The sequence below is a fragment of the Chelonia mydas genome, chromosome 5 (assembly GCF_015237465.2).
Source record: "Chelonia mydas isolate rCheMyd1 chromosome 5, rCheMyd1.pri.v2, whole genome shotgun sequence".
NCBI classification, from domain to species: domain Eukaryota; kingdom Metazoa; phylum Chordata; order Testudines; family Cheloniidae; genus Chelonia; species Chelonia mydas.
The window spans coordinates 94,112,304-94,124,461 of record NC_051245.2 but is presented as its reverse complement, the minus strand read 5'-3'; the positions used below and the strand labels follow the sequence as shown (position 1 = coordinate 94,124,461).

Sequence of the window (12,158 nt, the reverse complement as noted above, 5' to 3'; positions counted from 1 at the left end):
GCTTTTTGCTTCCTATGTAGGAAAACAAGAGTTTTGTAACACAGGACTTCAAATGCTAGGTATTTACATTATCCCTTAATATTGGCATAGATTTTTGTTAATGAGTTCCCTTATCCTGTTCCAATTTCCCGAAGACGACTTACTTCTTCCACGTTTCTAGCTCCTGTACTATATCATTATACACATGTGAAAAAAGGTCTTCCTCAGATTTTGTTCCATCCAAATAAACTGAGAAAGAAGGGGAGAGAAAAGTGGTCACAATATTACGGTTCATTTTAATTAGTAACTTCCTATAAATTTGTATAGCACCCAGCACAATCCCAAATGGCATCTGTAGGTGCTATCACGATAGAAATCAAGAATACTTCCTCTCCCAATATTGCTTAAATAAAAGTCCATAAATAGGGGATCAATCCACCCAAAAATACCAGAGTCATTTTTAAAAATACATAGTCCATAGTTGTCCCAAAAGGACAGAAATCCTAGTTCTATGGTAAGCTGAGAAATTCAGCAGAAATTTTCCCATAAGGGAAGGCCCTTGGTGAAGAAGGTTGGGAACCGTTACTGCCAGAACTTGCGCAGCCAACTAGAAAGTGGATGGTTAATGCAAATTAATATTCTTCTGTGGCCCACTATGTATGTAATCGTTAGGACCTCCAGCTAGGTTGTAATAACTCTCCTAATGGGGAGAGGATACGATGATGAATGTGCTGTAATCTCTAATACTCCTGGGTGTTTAGGTTAAAAATATATATTATTTATTTATTTATTTATTTGGGGGGGGGGGGAAGACAGATTAAATCTTTGTGCTATGCGTACTCTTTTATTACTTTCCCCATCCCTAAAGGAAATAATGACAAACTTAACAAAACTGTTTTTCCTACCCAACTATAAATATGGATTGGTTGATGAAGTCCAGGTCTACATTAGAAAAGTATAGTTATATTGGCAGATCCTCCTAGTGTGGAGGCACCCTATTAAACTGGCAAAAAAGTGCTTATCCCAGCTTGGCAAGCAAAATAAGCTAGACCAGCAAGAACACTTATGTCAATATAACGGTCTACCTGCAAAAGCCCCAGTGTATAGAAACACTGCAAAAAGAAAAATCAAGTCACACCCCCAACTGACATTGCTATCCCAGCAAAAATATTTCTAATGTAGACCGGACCTGAGGAAAAGTTGGATATGGCTCTTTTATTGTTCCTTTTTGCAGGATTGACATTTATTCTGTCATTAAAAAATAATAATAAAATCTTCACCAGACAGAATGTTTGAGAAATTTTGAGAATGCTGATTTGAGTCTCTCAGCATCCTTCTGCAGCCCTCTGTTATCTGAGCATGCCAAATTTCACGCTAAGCAGGATTTGATTTGATCAGTGTATGGATGAGACCCCTCTTAGGAACAAGAAAACATGCCCACTTCAGCCAGTACAATACTAGGCAATTCCTCAGCATAGCGTTTAGAGGGCAGGAGGATCAACAATGAAAGGCTGGGATTGCAGGGGACAATATCATACACACAGGGTTCCTAAATTATCAGGGCTTTGGGCACCACTAGCTTCATTTCAAACAGTTGAACTGCATTTTCTCAGATTGTGGAGAGAACACCCATGTTGCAGGTGCTTATTCAATAGAGTCTTCCATTTGTGGAAGCCTACATTCATTCCCCTCTTCTGTTTTCCATAAAAGATCCAGGTTTCTGAAAATAGACCAGCATCTCCTAATTACAGAGTGGGGATGTCAGTCTCCCTGGGCACAAGACATGTTTTTTTTTGTTTTTTAACTATGAAATTGAGTAGAAACCGAAGTCTCATAATTCAGCCTCTCATTCAAGAGAAAAGAGCAGCACTCCCAAAAAAGAACACAAGCAAGCAGATTCTCTAAGGGTTAAAAAACGCTGCTACAGAGTAAAGGTTTTTTTCACTTTTAAACAACAAGCTTTAACAAATGTAACAGCTAGCTAGTTTTGTTGTCTTTTTTAATAAAAAGGCAAAGATACTTTGATGCAATAGAATGGAATAAACTGTTCCTAGAGGGTAGTTATCAGTGGTTCATAGTCATGCTGGAAAGACATAACAAATGGGGTCCTGCAGGGATCAGTTCTGGTCCAGTTCTGTTCAATATCTTCATCAATGATTTAGATAATTGCATAGAGAGTACACTTATAAAATTTGCAGACGATACCAAGCTGGCACGGGTTGCAAGTGCTTTGGAGGACAGAATTCAATTTCAAAATGATCTGGACAAACTGGAGAAATGGTCTGAAGTAAATAGGATGAAATTCAATAAGGACAAATGCAAAGTACTCCACTTAGGAAGGAACAATCAGTTGCACACATACAAAATGGGAAATGACTGCCTAGGAAGGAGTACTGCGGAAAGGGATCTGGGGGTCATCATAGACCACAAGCTAAATATGAGCCAACAATGTAACGCTGTTGCAAAAAAAAGTGAACATCATTCTGGGATGTATTCACAGGAGTGTTGTAAGCAAGACATGAGAAGTAATTCTTCCGCTCTACTCTGAACTGATTAGGCCTCAACTGGAGAATTGTGTCCAGTTCTGGGTGCCACATTTCAGGAAGGATGTGGACAAATTGGAGAGAGTCCAAAGAGCAACAAAAATGATTAAAGGTCTAGAAAACATGACCTATGAGGGAAGATTGAAAAAATTGAGTTTTAGTCTGGAAAAGAGAAGACTGAGAGGGGACAAGATAACAGTTTTCAAGTATTTAAAAGGTTGTTACAAGGAGGAGGAAGAAAAATTGTTTTTCTTAACCTCTGAGGATAGGGCAAGAGGCAATGGGCTTAAATTGCAGCAAGGAAGGTTTAGGTTGGACAGTAGGAAAAACTTCCTAACTGTCAGGGTGGTTAAGCACTGGAATAAATTGCATAGGGAGGTTGTGGAATCTCCATCATTGGAGATTTTTAAGAGCAGGTTAGACAAACACCTGTCAGGAATGGTCTAGATAATACTTAGTCCTGCCACGAGTGCAGAAGCCTGGACTAGATTACCTGTCTAGGTCCCTTCCAGTTCTATGATTTTATTTGTAAATCAGTGTCAGGATGGGTTACTTCTAACAGGGCCCCAGCTAAAGATTATGTATGACTATATGTCCCATAATTCTAGCATAATCCATTTGAAAGTGACCCAAAGGAACAACTCTACTTCTGAAATGATCCTTCAAGGCTTTTTTTTTTTTTTTTTTTTTTTTTAAAGGCAGTTTGTATTCCCTCCCCCATCCCATCTCTCACACACCCACTGATTTTCAAACATGTGCTTCAGCTAATTCACACATTTATTTTGGCATAGTTCACTCTAGTAGAGAGCCTGTAAGAGGCTCTATGTACACCCAATACATGATGCACAGAGCCTTGCATGATCTCTTGCCACTCGGGTGAATTTCACCATTAACCTTTTTGATAAATACAAATCTTTAGTATGATATTGATCAATAAAAGAAGAAAGAATTTAATGCCTGATCATGAACAGTGTTGAGCATGCCTAACTGCCATTCAATATAAGCTGAAGGTGCTCCACATGTTGCAGGATCAGGTTCTAACAGCGTTATTAGCTTGGTATTATGCAAACTTCCCTACATAGTTCCACCAAAGCACCAAAATCCTGACATGTCTTATGTCAGACTGTGCAGTGGCTTGGCAATGTGTACAACTTGGAGGAATCTATTAAACTTATTCTATCTAAGGGATTGTCTACACTACCACACGGGGTCGATCTAAGATATGCAACTTCAGCTACATGAAGAGCGTAGCTGAAGTCGATGTACTTAGATCTATTTACCGTGTTGTCGTCACTGCGGTAAGTCAACAGCTGACGCTCTCCCATCGACTCCGCTTGCACTCCTCGTTTTGGAGGAGTACCGGAGTCAACAGGAGAGCACTCAGCGGTTGATTTATCGTGTCTATAGTAGACGTGATAAATCAACTCCCGCTGGATCGATCACTTCCCGCCGATCCGGCGGGCAGTGTAGACAAGCCCTAAGACCTAAATCAGGATTGTAAGCCACATTCTAATGCATCAACTCAATGAGCCATATAACTCCCCACAATTTTTCCTAGTTAAACACACACACACACAAACTGGTTTGTCACATGGAGTTTAGGAATCACTAGTCAAGGTGACCAATACATTTTGGTTTATTCCCATAACTCACAAAGGTGGGTAATCTCTACAAGATTTTCTTGCATGAAGATCACTTATCTATGAGCAGACAATAAATGCATCTAACACTGCAGCGTAAATGCCAAAAAAAAAAAAAAAAAGGAAAAATAGAGTGATCTTTAAAAATATAAAAATTATTAAAAGTAGTGATTTTTGCAAATTATGTATATCATACCAATATTATTTGTATTTTCTTCCATTTCCCTCTTATGTTTCAGATACATAGGCCATACATGTCCATCGAAGTATCCTGGTGGATCTGCCGGTTGATAAACTCTGGTACTACAGAAAAATATATTTGCTTTCTTGTGCAAGTTTTACATTTTTTTTTTCTGGTGTGCTCACATATACCCTTCCTCGTTTATTTAGTACGAATATCTATCCAAAATATTAAGAGAGAGGGAGGCTGTGTATCTGCTGGTCACAGCAAAGGAGACTCCTTAATTATAACAGGATTTAGCATATTGCCCACATGACCTCTATCAAATCACCTATTTCTGCCGATCATTTCAACTGCAAAACTGGGTAAGAGCAGATTCTTATTGAAACAGATGTTGCATCTTAAACAAACTTCATTGCATAAGTAACTTACATAAGAATAGCCAAAATACACTTCTATCACAGATAATATTTTTCACATTGGTCTAAATTCTGAGAAGGGACTAGTGATTTTGGTTGCTCAACTTGCAACACCTTAGAACACTGGCTCTCAACCTTTCCAGACTACTGTACTCCTTTCAGGTATCTGATTTGTCTTAAATACCCCAAGTTTCACCTCACTTAAAGACGACTTGGACTTGCTTACAAAATCAGACATTAAAAAAAATAAAAGTGTCACAGCACACTGACTGAAAAATTGCTTACTTTCTCATTTTTTACCATTATAAATCAATTGGAATATAAATATTGTACTTACATTTCAGTGTATAGAGCAGTATAAACAAGTCATAGTCTGTATGAAATTTTAGTTTGTAGTGACTTCACTAGTGCTTTTTATGTAGTCTGTTGTAAAACTAGGCAAATATCTAGATGTGGTGATGTACCCCCTGAAGACTTCTGCATACCGCCAAGGGTATGCATACCCCTGATTGAGAACCACTGCCTTAGAGGGCCTGATTTTCAGAAGTGCTGAGTACCCACCTTTTGATGATTGAATTCAAGGTCTCTTAAATTGGGCTCCTAGAAAGAAAGGAACCCAAAATCTACTAGTCACTTTTCAAAACATAGGCCATTATGAATATGGGAATTCTGCAATCAGTGAATCAGATTCTGACCTTAGATTAACTTGTGTCATTCTAGAATAACACCATCAAAACCAGATTTGCAACAGTAACTGAAGGCAGAAAGGGCCCAATATCTAACTCAAATAATACACAACGTAACTGCATGTCAACTCTGCCACTGAACAGCATTGTAGTGGCACAGTTTCTTGTAGCTGCAAGAGTAAACACTTTGTTTCTGTCCCCTCTTAAACAATGCTTAAGTGCCATTGTACTATAATTAACCTATATTTTAAGTTCCTTGGGTGAGGGGCTTTTTACTTTGTGTCTGTACACTGGCAGTCTAAACAGTGATTGGTGTCCCCATGCACACCTACAATATGAATAATAAACAATAAATAATAAATAATAATAACAATAATAGTGATAAACAGGGGATGGATCTATACATTTAAGGATTATAGATGCTGCTTGAACTTCCCTGGGAACCACAAAGGCTCTAACCTCAGGGATGGAATAGTAACAAGGCAGAGCTTACTACCTCAGCAATAGCAAGATCACACGAAGGGACTGAGGAGGCTCAGTAGTCTCTGCTCTAAGAGTTGTTACAGTTGGCGGATGTGTGAGAACACACTGGCATACAGGAACCTTTTTATCTTACGGGTACTAGGGCATAGTGATCTGCAGTGAGCAATAATTTTAAAACATTACCTCCTTCTCCTCTTGCATTCTTCATATGGAATGGTCAGAAAATATTTTCTATCCCATACTTCATTAAGAGGCCTAAGATGACAGTATGTTTAGTCATTTTGTTTCCTTAATATCAACTGTAAATGGGGCGTGAATAACATGACATTTTAAAATTATTTCTTAGGTAGCATTGCTTACTCATAGTTATACAGAAGAAAACCTTCAGCTATTAAAATGTGAACTTCTTCTGTACTTTTCAGATTGAGAGGTGTACTCTTTGATTCTGCTGTTGAGACAGAAGAGCCCGTTGGGTTTTTCATCCATGAGTGTATGCTTGTCACCATTTCCTCCATATAAAGGGCATCAAGTACTAGAAAAGACACAAAAGGTTAAGTGTTTTTGTTTTGGCTTTTAATTTTTGCATTATTTCTGAGTTAAGCAGAAACCCTGTCAAATGGTTTAAGAGCTAAATGTAGGTGTTAAGTAAAAGAAGCAGGGTTAATTTAAAAGAAATGGAAATTTAAATGTTAACATTTCCATTTACTACTGAAACCTAAACCAACAGCACTGAACTTGGGCATGTGAACCAGAATGTCCAGCTGATTCATCTAGTTTCATTGTCAACTGAGTGAAGTTCAAAAGTTGAACTGAAAGTTACATAGCTGATGAATGTTGGTAGTAAACACAGAATTCAAGGCTTAGGCTAATGTTATAAATACCCATGTATTACAGGAAATCTTAGATCAGCTGCAGGATATTAAACTGTAGGTTTATAATTAGAGATGGCCTGATGGCTAGCCTAGAATTTAAAGTTTAGATTCAGATCTCAAATTGCAATTTGGACTCATTTTTAGTTATAATCTACAACACATTTGGTCTGTGGTAGAGTCCTGAACTCAGTGAGACTTCTTGCATGAGAAAAAGGTTGAAACTTGGATCCAATCTTGCTTGATTTAGGATCTGATTCTGGGAGGTGCTAAGCAGCCTTGATTCTCAGTGACTTCACATCAGGAGTTGAGGATGTTACAGGAAGTGCTCAAAACCTCCCAGGATTGGGCTTACACTAACTTTGCAGGCTAACAGCCATTCAACAAAACAAGGACATTTCATGTCATGAGGTGCAACTCTACAAATGGGGAAAAAAGGGATAATCATTTAAATTAAATTGCACTATTTGCTAATCTGATAACTTTCTATATTACATCTGATTTCATTTAACTGGCCTGGAATTGAAATATAACTACCACTGACTTGGGGGGGGGGGGGGGGGGGGGGGGGGGGGGGGAGTGTCAGAATTTCACCTCTGGAATGTAGTTTTCTCTAAGTTACTGTCAAACAAGAATAAGATATTAATATCTATATTTTACTTATTTGGTTTTAAGGTGCATTTTGCTCATTATGGGCCAGATTCTGATACTCATGTTGACAACATACTCCACAAGTAGCCCTATTAAGTTAGTGGGGCTATTGTGAAGCAAGAGGCTACCCAAAATGAGTAAGAATGCCAGAATATGGTCCTAAATGACCAAACAAAAACAAACATTTAACACTGTAAAATGGTGTAATTGGTATTAGGTTTGACATCACAACTACTAATGCTGTTCAGAAGAGTCTTAATATTGACAGGTTAATAAATTGAAAAGGTTTCACTATAAGCAACAGACAGTTGGCTGTGTCATGCACCATAATTTAGAAGACCAAGAATAGAGAGAATAAAGTCTGTTGCAGATCGTTTGTTTAACTAGCCTCTAGAAAAGGAAAGCACTGGATGAAGCAGTCTGGAGACCCATTTCCTCAGAACTTTAGATACATGCTGTCACCAGAAGAAATGTTCATAATACCCTATGCTAAGCAAGAGCTGTTTCTGGAGAAACAGAAAAGGCTAGCTAATTTGCAAAACAGAAAGCTATAAAGTCAGTGATAAATGCAGGAAGTTAAAATATTATTGCCATTCCATAGTAATAGTATTGTGTAATAAGCAAATAAAGGTATGCTCTATTAAACTGTCCAGTACGATGATGATGAACTTTTAAAATACTGACTTTTTTTGTTAAACCAACATCCTGAAAAAATCCTCTATCGAATTATATATATATTTTTTGCCAGACATACCCCACTAACCATTTTTTTTTTAAAAAAACAAAGCAATACACCGTCCCCACTGATGACTGCATTGATCCAAAAGAAACAGAAGCTAAAGTTAATACATAATGTTCAAAAGCAATATACCAATTTACTTACCATCATATTGCTTAAATCCATGTTCATCTATCTCTACTTCAGATTCTGGCTAGAGAGAAAAAAAATGCAATGAAGGCCACCATCAGGCCACAAGGCAATAGTAACCCTATTACTCTGAATTCCCTTGTGTAGTATTTATGGTGGGGATGGATGGAAGGCCGGAAGGCCAGTGTGAACGGCTCAGGGAGAAGGGTTAGGTTACTAGGATATGAAGCAGAAAATGTAACATGGGCAGGGGGAGAAACAGGAAGCCAAAGAAGCGTGTGGTGTAGGAAAAGACCGTAGTAGAATATTCACAGTATTTTTCATAAACAGTGGATTGCAACATAGCAGGAGTGTTGCTCCCTGCCCCTCCCAATTTAATCTTGATGTATCACTAGGGTCCCCCAAAATTACTCTTCAAATAAAAAATAATTTTTCCTACATGTCCCCCCGAAATAGTACCATCCAGGTAAAATTATTTACTAATCTACCAAAATTGATATTGATAATATATCGCATATTATATAAACACAAGCATCTCTGGATTTTAATATTAACTTCTGAATAAACTATAGTTTTACTCGAGAACAACAGCCACCATCAAGAACAAGAACAGGCCCCTCTCACTCATACAGATACAGATATGCTTTTGCATTTTAAGATATGAAAGAACAAGCAACAATATTTAATTTTTGTTGCTATTTTGTTTCTATTTGTTATTTTCTATCTAGAGTTAAAAATGAACTGCAAAAAGATGAATTCAATAGCATGAAGCATTCCCTGAAATGCATTTGTTTCTCTACTCACCTTTAAATATATCAGAGGATGCAGTGAGATGATTATTCTGTTAGTCATGTTCCTAATATTTTTTGGCAACCAAAAGCTTTAACATTATTATAGCATTCTTAATTATATTTCCCTCTCTTCTAGATAATACTTTATACTGACTCTATGAACGGAATTCATTTTAAATTGTCACATATTGGTAGATCAAGAAAAAAAGAATAGAGTCTTGTAAGAACTACATTTAAAGTCTACTTTTATGTATGAAGTCATTCCATCAATTCGGTTACCTTAAAGAAGTCATCTTGATAGAGTATACTGCAGTTCGGAAGCTGTTTCCCAAGTCGTTTTGCCAGTGTTGTTTTCCCTCCATTTGTCACACTGATTTTGAAAATGGAACAAACAGTGGGTCAGGACAAAAATAATGAATAATGTCCAATGTGCGCTAGCAAAAAGGCAATTAAAAAATCTAATTTTATTCAGAATATTAAATACTGTTTGCAGTTTCCTAACATTTGTTTGGAAAATACTCTTGAGGTCCCTTCCAGTCCTACAATTCTATCTTTTAACTAATTTTAGTCTGCTTATAGGACTATGGAAAAGAGGAAGACTAGAGATGATGTCTGAGAGGGTCAATCTATGGTGGAGGGTGGGACAAGTTATCAAAAATTAAACCAGTGGCATAGCTAGGAGTGGAAATTTGGGTGGACCCTGACTTTCAGGTGGACGGGCAATGACAGACTGTGCTAGCTCAGCTTCTCCCCCAATGCCATGCCCTCTTCCAAGCCCTGGTACCCCCAGACACAGGGCTTCACCTGCCGAGCTGGGCATGCGCATGGGGTGGCTCAGAAAACGGCAAGGCAGAGCTATGGGAGCGTAGCTTTCTGAAGGGCGGGCGCATAGCTCCGTCCTGGATTTCAGGTGCCAGAGTGATGCTCCGGGGCACTGTGGCACCACTATACTCCTGCTCAGATTTGGATGGGCCTGGATGCTAACGGCCCACCCAAGCCCATCTGTGGCTATGCCCCTGAATTAAATACAATTGACAGTACAATATTAAGCTTAAGTTTTAAAAAAAAAGTAATTAAAGACAGCTATATTCACACTCAGGGATTGTTAGATCGCAATATGGAGTCTGAGGCAATCTTACATTTTTGTTTTAACAGAGGCTGAACTTGTTTGCACTTACCCTCCAAGTCCAATGACTAACACCTTCATAATTTGTGTTCTATCCAGTTCCCTTCTTTCCACTGTTTAAAATATGAACAATGAACAAACCTATTTGGACAATGAGAAAATCAGCTGCTACACAGGAAAACACCAATTACCCAAAAAGGCATTTTAAAGGTTTTCAACCTCTACCACTTTTATTCAGTTGTCTTCACAGTCTTACCATGAGGGCTCCTTTAATGCCCAACCCTGCAATTGCTTACTACCAAGCATAGTTCTCACTGTCATGAGCAGTCCCATTGCAGAAAACAGGACTACTTAGTGCAATAGTAAAAAGTGTTTGCAGATTGGGCCGTTGAACATAACCTAGGGAAGGGTCGGGGGGCGGGGTAATGAGTTTGTGTCCTGTTTTGTTTCAAGTTTCTTCTGGGAACTCCCTTTTCTGATTTTTTATTTTTAACATTACAGTATCAGGAATCTCAGATCTTGTCTTCCCAATTTTTTGGAGGATTTTCTTGGACACTTTGGGTGTTCACCTAGACTGAATTCTTCCATCAACCTAGCTACCACTTCTTGGGAAGGTAGATTACTTATGCCAACGGGATATAGGTACTATCTACACGGAAACGCTGCAGTAATGCAGTCGTGCATTGTAGCATTTTAAGCGTAGATAAAGCCTTTCAGTGCAGGTAAGCTTTGACCCAAAAAGCAGTACTAGCTGACAAGTCACATACCATCTACACATATCTGAAAAACTTTTAACTCATTAATTTATGTCATTGTCTGTATCAACTATAGTCACAATTTAAAGGAAGGATTCCAGAGTAAATAAAGCAGGCAACTTTATTTGTATATATATGAAAAATAAAGAAAAGTGGAAACCAAGAGTAGATAATAAAATATTTTGTTTGCAGTGTAATTGTAGCCAATTGTTCGCAGGATATCAGAGACACAAGGTTGGTGAGATAGTATCTTCTATTGGACCAACTTTTGTTGGTGAGACACAGATTTTTGAGGCAGAACTCTGTAAACTTCAGTGCTTGACTCTTTCGCCAATAGAAGTTGGACCAATAAAAAAATTACAAATATAACATCTGCACATGGCAAGGTCATCATCAGGCTTACCATGAGCAGCCTACAATGCCAAACATTAAGGCACCAATCCTCCCAACACAGATGTACACAATTGGTACTTTAATTTTGCATTTCCTAATTTTTCAGCTGCAATTTTTAATTATGCCACTTCAGACTACTGGTATATGTAAAGTATCTGCACAAATTATTTGAAGTGACACAGTTACAGGTGCGTGTGTGTGATCTGTAAGGGAATGCACAGAAAAATAAGGTTCCGAGAGAATTTTCAACTTTATCTGCCAACTTGGCAGTAGTCACTAGCCGGTGCGTGATTCAAGAAACTGGCGTAAGGACAGCATTTGCAAATATGCCCCACAAAATACATAGCAAGAGCATCTGAACTAAGGGAACGGCGCTGCTGCAGCCGTGGCTCGGATTTCACGCTATGTTAGGGTGTGTAGGTGGCACCGCAGCGGTACGATCGGGTCCAGTGCGACCCACCGCGTTACCTGAGCAGCCGAGGCCTCTGCCGTCGCTTCCCCAGGCCGGTGGTCTGCAATGCAAGACTATGCAGCGAAAGCACAGAGGTGCGCGTGAACTACCAAGCCAGACCGACGCCCCGCGGAGCGCTGCCCCACCAGCAGCTGGGCTGAGCAGCGGGCACCCACCCCGGAAGACGAGCGCTCAGGCGCCCCAGCGCGCGGAGACAGGCAGCAGCCTGCACGGCCCACCCCGGCCTGTCCCACTGACTGCCGGGATTGGCCGGCTCAGGATGGGTCGGCGACGGGAGGGGAGCTGCCTGGCGCGACGCGCGC

General features: G+C 39.2%; 1 protein-coding gene across 5 annotated transcripts in view; it reads right to left on the bottom strand.

Moving 5' to 3' along the window:
- LOC102942325 (carnosine N-methyltransferase) overlaps positions 1-12,080 on the bottom strand; it is a 52,572-nt gene extending 40,492 nt beyond the window's left edge. For 2 of the 5 annotated variants that reach the window (XM_037901830.2, XM_037901829.2), the window contains exons 1-7: positions 11,853-12,080; positions 10,289-10,377; positions 9,390-9,480; positions 8,335-8,383; positions 6,292-6,463; positions 6,115-6,186; positions 4,359-4,465 (exon numbers count right to left, since the gene is read on the bottom strand). In XM_037901830.2, the coding sequence (XP_037757758.1) occupies positions 4,359-4,465; positions 6,115-6,186; positions 6,292-6,463; positions 8,335-8,383; positions 9,390-9,480; positions 10,289-10,317 (520 nt within the window). In that variant the 5' untranslated portion in view covers positions 10,318-10,377; positions 11,853-12,080. Of the gene's footprint in view, positions 1-143; positions 229-4,358; positions 4,466-6,114; positions 6,187-6,291; positions 6,464-8,334; positions 8,384-9,389; positions 9,481-10,288; positions 10,378-11,852 lie in introns of all 5 variants that reach the window. The other 3 variants (XM_027827917.3, XM_043547605.1, XM_037901831.2) reach the window with 3 other exon arrangements.
- Between the last annotated feature and the right edge of the window lie 78 nt (positions 12,081-12,158).